The 13,207-nt window shown below is 44.4% G+C and overlaps 1 protein-coding gene across 4 annotated transcripts in view; it reads right to left on the reverse strand.

Moving 5' to 3' along the window:
• Positions 1 to 13,207, reverse strand: part of kdm5ba (lysine demethylase 5Ba) — a 28,444-nt gene that overhangs the window by 1,625 nt on the left and 13,612 nt on the right. For all 4 annotated transcript variants that reach the window (XM_023804095.2, XM_023804094.2, XM_023804098.2 and 1 more), the window contains exons 11-26: positions 12,831 to 12,989; positions 12,158 to 12,339; positions 11,592 to 11,754; positions 11,201 to 11,320; positions 10,913 to 11,107; positions 9,962 to 10,143; positions 9,379 to 9,503; positions 8,791 to 8,941; positions 7,253 to 7,367; positions 5,730 to 6,085; positions 3,620 to 3,758; positions 3,366 to 3,545; positions 3,090 to 3,248; positions 1,518 to 1,961; positions 1,334 to 1,427; positions 267 to 436 (exon numbers count right to left, since the gene is read on the reverse strand). In XM_023804095.2, coding sequence (XP_023659863.1) covers positions 267 to 436; positions 1,334 to 1,427; positions 1,518 to 1,961; positions 3,090 to 3,248; positions 3,366 to 3,545; positions 3,620 to 3,758; positions 5,730 to 6,085; positions 7,253 to 7,367; positions 8,791 to 8,941; positions 9,379 to 9,503; positions 9,962 to 10,143; positions 10,913 to 11,107; positions 11,201 to 11,320; positions 11,592 to 11,754; positions 12,158 to 12,339; positions 12,831 to 12,989 — 2,934 coding nt within the window. The remainder of the gene's footprint in view (positions 1 to 266; positions 437 to 1,333; positions 1,428 to 1,517; positions 1,962 to 3,089; positions 3,249 to 3,365; positions 3,546 to 3,619; positions 3,759 to 5,729; positions 6,086 to 7,252; positions 7,368 to 8,790; positions 8,942 to 9,378; positions 9,504 to 9,961; positions 10,144 to 10,912; positions 11,108 to 11,200; positions 11,321 to 11,591; positions 11,755 to 12,157; positions 12,340 to 12,830; positions 12,990 to 13,207) is intronic.

Below are 13,207 nucleotides of genomic sequence, written 5' to 3' on the forward strand. Positions count from 1 at the left end.
AAAGACTGTCGCCACAAACCCCAAACCTCATGCACTTAAACCTGAAACTGAAGCTTGGATTGTAATGGCATGAATGCTGATGCCTTAAGTATTAAGGGACAGCTCTTACATATTCAGGAAGATCTCATGGCTTAGGCTTCCTGACAGGGATGCCCAGTAATGAAAGCCATGAATGAGCCAGTTTCTGAAGATGCACCATCATAAAGCTTTGGTGCATACTCCATCAACCATGATGAAGCATCTAGCTTCCGAGCTCTAGGCCTTGCCTCGTTCTGTGCTTGGCTCCGTCCCTGAGCATGATGCTTCTGTGTGGTGCTGTCAGCCGCTTGAGCAGAAAGTCGATGCAGCAAGACATGGTACAGCTTCTGGGTCTCAGGCAGGGTCACCTGGAGCAGCAAGCCCTCAACCATCAACTGCTCCAGTTCCTTGCTCAGGCCTGCAGGGAACATGCAGTCAGTGGGCTTGACTTATATCTCAATCTATTACCTACATACAGGTGTAAAAATTTGTCTGGACACCATACTACATGGGCGTTTCCTCATGCCCACATTTTGAAAAGCAGATTTGTGGTACCCCTAAAATATTAATGAGAAATGTACTGTGACATCCAACATAAGTAATCTGTGTAAATTTGCATATCCTTATGTTTAATAAACATGTCTATGGGCTGATGTTTGTGCCACTAGAAACTCAATATGAATTTTGTATATTTGAAATATGCAGTTGTCACATTACAAAATTGAATCTGAATTTATTAGTTCGAATCTGAATTCCAATAACTGGAAATTGTATTTATCCTACCTGGGAAATTCAGTGCGCAAATTCAATTTTAACTTATTGAGACGCACATCCGGGTCCTTGAGGAAAAGTAATCCACTGCAGGTTCGATTGAAAGCTGAAAATTTTCCATATCACTCTTATCTTTTTACCTTATCCACAATATCTCCTCTTTTATAAAGGTGTTGTGGCTGCTGAGCTGTCCCTTGCTTCACCACCATTTCAGTGCTTATTGTTTCTGCTAACCGAGTTTAATAAATATAAGGATATGCTGAAGTAATACAGATTACTAACTTTTATGCATCAGATTACACCAAAATTTTACACGTATTGCTAATCTGCTTATCAAAATTGTGGCCATAAGTAAACACCCACATAGTACAAAAAAGCCGGAGTCCAAACAAATTTTTGCGCCCATCAAAAACCCTGGTGATTATTGCACATATCACGATTATATCTTGATGGGATATTGTGCAGCCCTAGTTTTAATAATCTAACTTGTGAGAACAGGAATTCACACTGTGATGCTGTTTAACATGTGAAAAGCAGTACTAACCCTGCAGGGGAATGCATCGTTGTTCTATGTAGAAAGCCGCCTGAGACTGGCCTGAACCGTTCCACTCCTGAGATGGACTTGAACTGCAAAACGCCTACAAGAACCACATGCACTCAGGTCAACATATTAAAGCAAACAAGTGGGTCTGCTAGCAGAATGTCAGTCATCAGCAATGAAGACCCACCTTTGCACAGGGGGAGGCGCTGGCGCGCTCCTGCGCTACTGGGAGCTTCAAGGCAGCAGAGACCTGCTGCACACGGTGCTGCCAGCGCACAGTGCGCTCAATCAGGTAGCGCAGCGCATCGCCCTCAGGCAGCCGCACACGCAGCCGCTGTAGCGACGCCAGCAGCGGAAGCACGCGGTCCAGGGGCGGCCTCTCCGAGCGCCGGCACAGCGGGCACAGCCAGGGCTGGGAGCCTCGCGGGTCTGCAGGGTCCGGCACACAGCCGCTGTGGAAGAGGTCCCGGCAGAGCTCGCACTGCAGCATGGCCCCCACAGGTGCATCCGGGCACACGCAGAACTGCAACCCCTTCCAGTCTTTTGTGAGCAGCAGCTTGGACTCGTTAAATGCCCGCATGGAGTAGAGCATATCCATCTCCTTTAGCCGTACCTCACCCAGCGTCGCCATCTGTTGAAGGAGTTCCACACTTCTTACACTCCTCCACAGAACAGATATTAGCTATATGCATAGCAGATGCTTTTTACTAAAGATGACAATACAATATCCCCTACAATATCCCCTCTTACGTGTAGCTGGGTGAGCACTATGGCTCAGAGGTAAAGGGCAGCTCTCATAACATCCAACCCTTCAGATCTGATTCCTTAACAATGCACCCAGCTACTCAAAACAGCAGTAATCCTTTGGTATCTTAACTGTGGAGTAATGTGCCCCCCCTACATACATACATACAACTATAGATTGCAACACAGACAGGCTAGCAGTTACATTACACAAATAACATTTAAAACGACCCTGCTCTTCCATCACTTATTTGTGGAAGTGCTCTTTCTTACTCAGTATATTCCTATCAGTTGTCTGCACATCTTCTTTGGAGCAATTATTTTGGACCCAAGGAATTTGTTAGACTGTAATATTAGGGTCTACCTCCGTATCCCATTTAGTAAATCATTGTGCTGCTGTGCCCTACCAAAATGAGTGTTTGTTCTAAGCGTCTGAGTCACCAAACCTATCTGTCACTTCCATCAGTCATACGCCGCACCTTAAACTCCATTCAAGAGTCACATTTAGATTTTCTGCAGTAGCTTACAATCTTTGCGCGAAGTTAGCTTTTATTACTGTCGATGGATTAACCCATTCAAATCTCATACATAAAATTTTCATTGCAATATCACTGCTAGCCATAAAAATTGTGCCAAGCTTGAAAGTGCAACCTGATCTGGCTTAGTCTTCAGATAGTCTTCAGATAGTATGATTATCACTTGGAGACTTCATACTTATTTGCATGATCAGCAATTAATTTGGTGACTTTCCTTTGAACTGGGATTCTGTTCTACTATAAAAATAATTAGTGGAAATTTCCTAATTCAGTGATCGTGATTTGTGGTTTAATGCTGAACATTTTCATTTAATCTTTACAGCTCAATAGATTTTGGGTTAATATTGTTGCTGCTTTTGTCTAGACATTAAATCCATTATTATTCCATGTTCTCAAACTCAAACAGAAACAACACGTAGACAAATGCAGCCCTGCTGTATTCACCACACTCCTTCCAGAGAGACAAAGCTCCAACTCACAGCCGAGGCAGAGTCCTTGCTCTCAGACAGGGCCCTCTCCACATCGCTGACGCTGTCCAGCTTCACCGTTTTTTTCTTGCTGCATTGCACCATGTCCTTCGCTTTCTTGCTTTTCGGTTTCTGTCCTGCCGCGCTTGCTTCACACCTGGGACACAGCACCTGACCAACACACAAAGCCAAGAGTCACCACTTCACTCAGGCAGAAATGAGGCGGCCAGGGACCCAAAAGCCAGGCGCTGTATCAAAGGGGAGCTTGGGCCAGGCGCTGGGCCGTACCTCCAGCAGCGTGAAGGGCGAGTTCTTCATCAGGAAGGTTTTAGCCGCGCACTCTTTCCAGGCCTGCACCTCGGAAACCAGCACTTCCAACCGAGGAAGAGGGTCCAGGTGGATGGGAATAGATCGACCCCTTGACACCAACTCAGACAGTGTGTCTAGCACTGGGATTCGCCCACCGAGCTGAAAGGACAAGATGTGTGTTAGCTGGAAATCAGGTCTTTATTAGTTTTCACAAAATTTTGGGGGCAGCTCACCTGAAGACCTTCAGCATCCTGCAGCCACTCCTTGGCCCTGCTGACTGCGTCCTTCAGCAGCAAGCAGTTGGGCAGGTAGGCGGGAATATTCTCCACCTCCTGCAGTGCGGCCTCCAGTGTCTCCAACAAATGGCGAGGCCTGGAAGAATTGAGGGAGGGATTTAGCACCTTGATATATGCATAGTCTCCATTTGGATTGTGGTTTTCCATCCATACTTGACAATACTACAAGTTAATCTCTTTTTAAATCATTCATTCATCCACTAAACCCAGACAGTCCATGCACCTGCTCCCACCCAGCTCCTCGCACGTGGACTGTCTGCGGGCCCCAAGGACCGCACTGGGAAACACTACTCTAACCACTTATCACACTTAGGGGACCTGTTAAACCAAACTGATTAAAGTCACTTTAAAATCTATAATAGGGGTACAATAACCCTTTCTCTAAATCAACTACTCCCTGCATTATTACACAGGGAATACTTAATTTCCCAATTTTTTTGAGGCTCATGAAAAGCTGACAGTTTCCTTCCCCTGGCTTCCCCCTAAAGACCCCAAGCACAAGAAGTGCAGATGCAGCACTAGCCTCAATTCTCCCCTTCCACCTTACTGGCAGTTTTTGTTTTGACAATCACACTGCACTGTAGTTAAACACAGACTTGTTTGTAGCTCCGCAGCCTAGCCGTGCTCCATGCGGTCTCGCATTTGGACAACCCACCCCAGACAAACCACTAGAGTCAGATCCTGTTAATCTCAGAGGAAGCACCTTTGGACCCTGGACACAAACTGTGCATATCCCTTGCTGTGCACCGACGGCGGATTAACTTTTTAAGCAACTTTTTCCGTACGACAAGAATCACCCTAGTATCCTCTGCTATGCAGCAGCATGCTTTGTTTTGTCATGCTAACAAAACCCCCAGAGTAATTTAAAGTTTTTTTAAATGTTAAATATTTTTAGATTTCAGGGAAGGGAACTATATACAGACACTCCTCTACTTAAGAATGGCATACGTTCTGAACGGCCGTTCGTAACTCGAAAAGTTCGTAAGTCGTTATTCAACATCATTTTAAGGGTATACGCAAGTACAAAGAATTAGGATGCTGAGAGTACGCACGCTACGCTGCTGCACGGCGGGAGTAACGGCCAGAAGTCGTACTAGGCGGAATTGGTGCGCAGAAAGAAAAAAATGATGTTGGGGACAGGAAACGGGAGCCCAATGAATTGAATTTGGACTTACAGTCCTCTTCATTCGTATGTCTGAAAGTTCGTAAGTTTTAAGTTCATAAGTAGAGGAGCGTCTGTATTTAGCTAGACAAACACAAAACTAACCATTTTACAAAATGAATAATTGTGAATCATTCATGCTTGGGCTCCCCTTTTTAATTCTCTGACTAACATCAGGTTCTGCCAAACACATAGTCCAGAAGAGACAGAAACCACCAACGTAAACTGCTTATTTATACTGGCTTTCAAAGAGCACAAAAGGCCTTTATCAACCAAGTAAAACTGCATATTTGGTCACCATGCACAGTGTCACCATGGAATGCTGCAGAGAACAGGATTTATGGAAAGTCCTTATCTCTTAAGCCACTCGGAAAGCAGCTTTAGCTGATGAGGATTTACAACTCAGTTGTGAGCATGAGTCATTATACGTAACAGATCACTTCCTGAATCTTTCAATGCCGTTTGTCGCTAATCGTGTCTCAATGTTTGGTTATTTATACATTTATATTTATACACTTCTAAATAAACAGCAAATTTTATTATTTGTATTAGTCCACTCCAGTCACAGGACACAATTTTCTAGCATTTTCAAAACAGATTTGAAGAGCAGCTCCAAACAAAGAGGCCGGAGAAATTCTGAACGCAGCTCATTAGGTGCTGCTATATGTATATAGTATTGAGAATTAAGGCACTGAGAAATAAGATCTGGGTTATAAAACAACAGATAACAAGCATAATAAATGAATACATATGTAGGTCATTCCATCCATCCATGCCAGGGTTGTACAGGCTGGGGTTCAATAACAAAAAGGTTATTTCATCCATTAAATAGCAAGAGAAAAAAAGCACCAAAGGTCTGCATAAAGCCATGGGGGTGGCTCTTACCTGGCCTTGACAAGACTGCGCGCCTGGTCCTCCCAGTGCTCGGAGACGGTGAGCAGCTCCTGTAGCCGCGCCATGGCCTTCTCCACAGAGGCGTGCGGAGGGAGGCCCACGCCCTGGTCAATGAGCCGCCGCATGGCGTCCAGCGACAGGCTAGCAGGCTGGGCGCCGGCCCCACGCACAGCTTCCAGCCAGCGCGCCTGCTCCAGCCGCTCTCGCAGCACGGGCACCTCGGGAAGCGCCACGTCCAGCTCGCCGCTGCTGTCCAGCAGGCCTTGGATCTCAGCAGCGCTGGGCGCCTCCTCAGCCAGCACCTTCTCGCTGTGCTGCTGGAAATCCTCCACGTGGTTCAGAAGCTCCTACCACAAAGAAAGCATAGTGTTAGCCCTCAAAAACAGTGCTTTAGAAGGTAGTCCTCATGACACAATATGAGTAGATACATTAACTAACAGAATAAACTGGCATGTCCAAATTTGTCATTCCATTAGTACTATGAAATGGATCATTCTGTTTTAAAACATTCTGCCCCACGCTTCCCTCACCACCCCTCAGGACTCACTCCAGTGTTTTCATTCAAAAATCCAAATGCAGCATAAAGGACTGTTCACTTCACAATCTGCAGTCCATATACACGTGCTTTGTTTGGCATCACAAACTTTACTGTTAACTGGCTTCTCATTTGCACAAACGTGACTCCATAGTTCCCCCTGAAAACCAGTGCTGCCATTCCAGCCATACCAGAATATGACGGTTCTGCCCCCCCCAGCCCCGTTACCATCTTGTTCACAACAAACTATGTTTTGAACTCACTCTGTGGCAGGAAACCTCAAGAGCAGCGTGTTCAGCTGGGTCAAAATCAGAGAGCCAATTTAGATTATTTTATACCAAGCTATTATTCTCTTGAAATCAAAACATTTCCCATAAGCACAGAAGTGTTTCACAGCAGGATGAGCATGACCACTCACTGTTTTTTGTATTCACTGACGTTCACCTTGCTCTACAGGGGGCACAGAGGACCAAAACTCTGCCAGAAAACAAACACCCCACTCGATAACCGCGATGTCAGAATGGTTCACCATAGGAAGCTAGCACTGAAGGTGGCAGCCTCTTTCAGCAAGCACCACATATGCATTGTCTGTTACTTGAGAACATGGAGAAGCATGACTCATCTGACCATATGACATTTTCCACTGTTCAGTAGCTCCATGCCTGCGTTCTTTACAGCAGTTCGCTCACAACAGTATGTGTTTAGGTGTAGTATGTGGTTTATGGGCCACAGACGGCCCACGGTATCTCTGCTGGTGAGAGATCAGCAAGCAGAGCAGTTCCTGCCAAACCTGTCCAAGCAATCTCCTCTCTCTAAAAGTCGCACATGGAAGCACCACCTGCCAATATCCTGACAGTATCTTGAATGTATGTTTTTCCAACGTTTCCATCACCGTACTTGTTACCTGTGCTTCTGCTGCGCTCAGTAACACGGGCAAACACTCACTATGGGGCTTCTCCTTACTCATCAGACCCCTTACCTTCAGCAATGGTGCCTGGTGGATGCTGCAGGGCAGGTTGTACAGCTGCCTGACGAAGGACTTGAGCTCTTCAACAGTCAGCTGATTTTGGGATTTCCCCCCACCGGAGCGGAACCTAACAAGGAAACATGGGTTTTTCTCCTGAGATCATTCAGCAATAGCTCATACTATCCATTACTGCTGTTTGATATTAATCACACGTTTGATGTAAAATATTTACTCGTGGGGGGGAATGGAATGGAAGGACTGATTAATCACAAAAAATATTTTGGCACAACTCAAATCAGTGTTATGCTGTGTTTAGCATAGTTGCAATGAACTGGCACCTGTTGTTGTATTTTATGCTTTTATTTCCCTAAAGGTACTAACACTGTGCTTCACGTTATTGGAAAAGGTTATTTGGGTCTTCCTGTTTTCAGAAAGAACATGATGGAAGAATTTCCCCCTTAAATACAGCCAGCCCTCGTCTTGTGTCGGCATTTGGTTCCTAAATTCCCCCGCCATCCAAAATCTGCATGTGGTTCAAGTTCCTTATATAAAACGGCTTAGTACGTTGCAGTTAACCTGTGCCACATCTTCTTGTAGACCTTAAATCATGCATAGATTACTCATTATACCCTAAAACAATGAGAATGCAATGCAAATAGTTGTTCTACTGTATTGTTTAGGGAATAATAAGAAAAAAAAAAGTTTGTATGTATGGGAGAGAAGCAATCATCGTAAGCCCAAGAGAGTATGGTACACTACACATAACTAAACTTTACAGTTTCGTTTTCCACTTTGTTTAAGACCCATTTTCCTATGCAAATGGTGAACACAACACAAGCACGAGAAGTAATGCACAAGCAACAGTGGTGTAACACATGGCACATGCCAACTAGAAATGTTATGTTTCTAGAGATTTCTTGAATTTTTTAAAAATATTTTTGATCCACACTATTGAAACCCACATAAGTTGAGGATAAGTGTGTGTGTGTGTGTGATATATATATATATATATATATATATATATATATATATATATATATATATATATATATATATATATATATATATATATATATATATATATATATATATATATATATACACACACACACACACACACACACACACACACACACACACACACACACACACACACACACACACACACACTTATTACAATGTTCATAAATTTACATTTGTATGTACAGAACTGCCAACTTTCAGTTGAAACATTCTTAAAGACTTCTGCTGTATCAGCAGGCATTATACATTCAACCTTGTGATACGTTCCTCAAACCTACATCTCCAACTAAAGCATTTCTAAATTCAGTTTACTGTGTCCAAACATTTCCAAGATGCATTGGCCTATTTCCATAACAAGTTGAAGGACACAAGCCTATTAGCCTGTCACCTTCATTATGTAATTTACATTGTAAGTTCACAAGTTTTCAGCAGAGGTTATGCTCTGGCAGCATAATCAGTAATGCGTTACACTTCCTTCTCAGCTGCGCATACATGACAGTAAGACAGGATCATGCAGGGTCATATACCGGGTCTTCCTCTTGCCATTAAGCAACTGCTGGGCCACAGAAGAGCACTTCTCAGCATCCTGGGTCACCAGACGCAGTTGCCTCAGCAGGTCATTGTCGGGGAATGCCTTCGCTTCGGACTCCTCGATCAGGGCACGGAATTCCGCCAGGCCTGGCCATCGCGAAAGCAGAATTACACTAACGTTGCTGATATTAGGACAACGGGATCAGAGAATCGCAGCTTTTTAATCATAGCCCAACAGATAACAGCATACAAATGTTATATTACTCTTGTTAAGGGAATAGTGCAATTTATTTATCCGAGTTAGAACACAGAATTACTTAAAAGGAAGTGATCTTTAGCAACTGCACTATTTTGGCATTAGATCTTTGGGTACCAAAAGTTTAGGACAAAAGTGGGCCAAAATAAAACATCAAGTACAAAGACGATAAAATATCCAAAATGCAGATGCCTTATTAGACCTCCTAATACAACTGAGTGCTAGGACACTTGATGAACATTGATGGGCTAAATAAACAGACAGCCTAAGATCAGGCTGGGCTATTTTAAAAAATGACTTGGTTTCACATGGTAACTCATTTACTCACTTTTTTTTTTGTCCAATTTGGCCTCCAGTATCTCAGTTACATGGGACGCCCAATCATTATAGGACTCCGCACGCAGAGCAATGGCCTTCATCATAGGATACAGGTCATCCAGTGTATATTTATAGCTGTTGGTTGGGGAGGAGCAGGGATGGATGATTAGGAAGAAGTCATCCTTTATTCTCCAAAAACGTCACAAAATAATCAAACATTTCCAGAAAGACAAGTCAATACACAAGAGGTGGGCTTGTTTGTGCTTTGATTGAAACATGGCTCTCTTTATAACGTTCTGTGAAAAACAAAACGGTTCCTAGTGAAGATTCAATACAAGAGTTATCTGAGGGCTGCCGTGGACACATTTTAAAGATGATGCCCAACTTGAACAAGCCGCAATAGCCTAAGACAGGGTTTCTCAACCCGGTCCTCGGGGACCACCAGACGGTCCATGTTTTTGCTCTCTCCCAATTCCCTGCCAATTGGGAGAGAGCAAAAACGTGGACCGTCTGGTGGTCCCCGAGGACTGGGTTGAGAAACCTTGGCCTAAGAGAACAGTAGCTTCACGTGTCTCGCTGATGTCCAAACTTACTGCAGGGTGTAGCAATTGACAGGGCAGGAGCAGAGGTCCTGGACATGGTGGAGGCACACCAAGACCCCACGGCTGCAGGGGCAGGTGAGTGCAGACAGGTAGCAGGTGGTTCGGCACCTGGCACACTGGCGCTCTTCATCTGGCAGGAGATCGTATTGGGCTGGATGGCTGTTTACTACACCCTGGGGAACAGCACAAAGACAACAAGCTTTATACATTAGCAATAATTACTGCATGTCGTCCCTGAGGAGCCATGGTGGAGCCACAGACAGACATACAGAGAACCCAATGGCCATGTTTGTTCTTTCTTAATTTTTCAACTAATAGTATGACACGACAACCATGCCGTGAGAAAGCCTATACCTAATGAACTAGCTAAAAAAATCTCTAATGGAGTGCACTCAGCATATAGTCATCTGAATATGCACTGTGAGTTAAGATGACATTAATAAAAAGTGAGGAATAATGAGTGCATAATTGATAAAAAGTTAGCAATGTAAAAGCTTCAACAATGAACACTATTATTGCATAAACAACACCCAACACACGTTTTACATAATTTCCCTTTGTGACCTTGTGTTCTTGAATCCAGACCAGCTTTGAAGTACATCTCGGGCCTGACCTTATCTATACTCCTTATGAGTTTTCATAATTGAATCATATTCCTGCACCACACCTCCCAGTCACCCAGTGCTCAAGGCAGAGAACTCGCTGTGGTGTTATGGAATTGCAAAGGGGTGGTTCTATCGCTGACAGTCATTCATAAAATAATGCGAAATTTCTCACTCTGTGTGACTTGCATGGCCACTAGAAGCCTGTGCCTTGTTTGGAGGGCGACGGGACTCGAATGTCACGCCATGGTTGTGTATAAAAAAAGCTGTCGCCTCCAGCTGTGTCATTCCTGTTTCAGGACGTGAGGACGCGGCAGAGCGCTTAGCCCGCTTCGCTCACCATCTTACGGATGTTCTCTCTCAGCTTCCTCTCCTCCCGAATCATGATGGCCATGTCTTTCTGCACAGCTGAAGCCAGGACTACATCCAGAGTATCAGCCTTGCAGGCCATCTTGCAGATCATCTCGTCGTGAGAAAAGACACAGTAGCGGCGGAGCATGCGGTAGTGATCCACACACTGCCGTCCAAGAGGCATCTGTTTAAATAAGGGCATTGTTATTAACGATCAAGCAGCTGCTCTGACCTGAAAGGACGGCAGAAAAGGCTGCGAAAGCGGATGGCGGCTCACCCAGTCCACAGTGCAGAAGTTGACGGCCTCAGCGAAGTTGAAACCCTGGTTGAAGCCGCTGTGGTAGGCTCTGGGGAAGGTGATGACAAACTCACCAGCACACTGATTGGTGCGATAAATCTAAAAGAGAAATAGGAGGCACTAGCCAAACTCTGAAGATACATAACAGTTCGAGATGAATCACTCAATTCTTCAAAAAGGTCTCTACTGAAGAATCGTTCAAAAGGTGTACAGTTAACCCCTGAACACATCCAGCAGTGCCAGTTCAAATTTTGAGCTGATTTGCAATTACCAATTGAATAGGTAGCTATTCACAAGCTGATGCAAAGAGCAGCACCTCAGAGGAACTGGGGCTGGGCTAAACGTTGCGCTGAACTAAGAGGACACTTACTGGAACTCCATAGGCCATGAGGATGTTGGGGTTCATGATAGTAACCAGCTGGTGGAGTAAATCAGGCTGAGACTCAAAGAGCTCAGGTGCCAGTTTCTTCATCACCTCCTCCAGCTGTTCAGCTGCATACCCTGGGGCACCATACCATGTCTTTGGCTCTCCCCTGAGATGAGTAGCAAACACATAAATATTTATTATATACAACTATAATGAGCTCTTTGATTCAAAGTCCAGTTCTGCTATTAGTCATATAATAGGCAGCAACATAATAGCACCTATTGAAATATATTTTAGCCAAGGTGTCTATCGCAGTACTTCTTCCTAGTGAAGCACATGCAATACCAACCAATACTTATTGTCAAAAACCCTGACTGTTAGGAGATTAAATATAGACAACAGCAAATGACCAAAACATGCCTTCCAATTAGCAAGCTGAAGTCACTGGAACTTGGCCCATAATCACACTTCAGTTTTGCCAACTGCACCTGACACAAAAGCATCCAAAAACAGTGGCCAGCCCAGCGGCAGCAAGTTCCACCTCGATGTACAGCAAGCAGCCCACGCACCAGTGCAGGTAGTTGATAGAATAGCTCCAGTGGTCCTCGATGTGCCAGCAGAAGGAGGAGAAGCACATGCCCACGTAGAGCCAGGGTAGCTTCATCCCACAGATGTCGGCCGTGACGTGTGTCAGCACCGAGGGGTCCATCACCGGCATGTTGTTCAAGTTCCAGCCACTGTTCAGGTAATCCTGAGCAAGAAAGATTTTTCAGTATTAATACAGTGGATATTAAAAGATGCTGTTCAGGGCTTGATATACTCATCTAGCTTAATTTAATTCTAACAATTATTCAAAATCAGAAAACGCTAGGTGTGTGACCAGATGGAACAATACCAGATGTCTCAATGAAGGGTTTGATGAATGTTAACAGGATCCAAGAATTTATAAGCTATACTGTTTAACCCTAAACCCCTTTACAACATAAATTCTATATGGACAATAACCAATAAACAACCCAATGTGTGATGTAATATAAATAGTGGCCTGATCATCTGATCTGGAAGGAACTCAGTATTTGGCTGCAACTGTCAATTAACATAAATAGACCTCATTTAACAAAATTTTCAGCTGCCAGCTTAGCTGCCAATTTGGCAAATTAATCAGCGTGATGTGCACGCTGTAGCCTTGCTGCAATCACGACCGGAAACGAACAGACTAGGACCAGACAGCAGCACACCGACCTCATCCTCCGGAGCCAGCTTGAATTTGCCGTTCCTGATGGGAAATCCGCTGCCAAACTCCTTAGAGGCGATGTCAGCGCCGTACTCCACTGTGACATCCTCCTCGATGGTGCTTACCAGCCGCCAGAACTCCTTTTCGACCAGCTCTGTGGGAACCATCTAAGAAGAGACACACAGATGCACACAGACACAAACACAATGTTGTATCAAGCACAGTTCCCACCAGATTATGACACAAGTTTGTCTGCAAAAGCCTTCCTTATTCACCTGCAGTTCAGGAATATATGCATTTATAAAAGCCACTTATTCAAAACAAGGATATTTCACTTTTAGGCTGTAATCACTAAAATACGGAAGATTAGGGTCACCATGGAAAT

Source organism: Paramormyrops kingsleyae, chromosome 8 (genome assembly GCF_048594095.1).
Source record: "Paramormyrops kingsleyae isolate MSU_618 chromosome 8, PKINGS_0.4, whole genome shotgun sequence".
NCBI classification, from domain to species: Eukaryota; Metazoa; Chordata; class Actinopteri; order Osteoglossiformes; family Mormyridae; genus Paramormyrops; species Paramormyrops kingsleyae.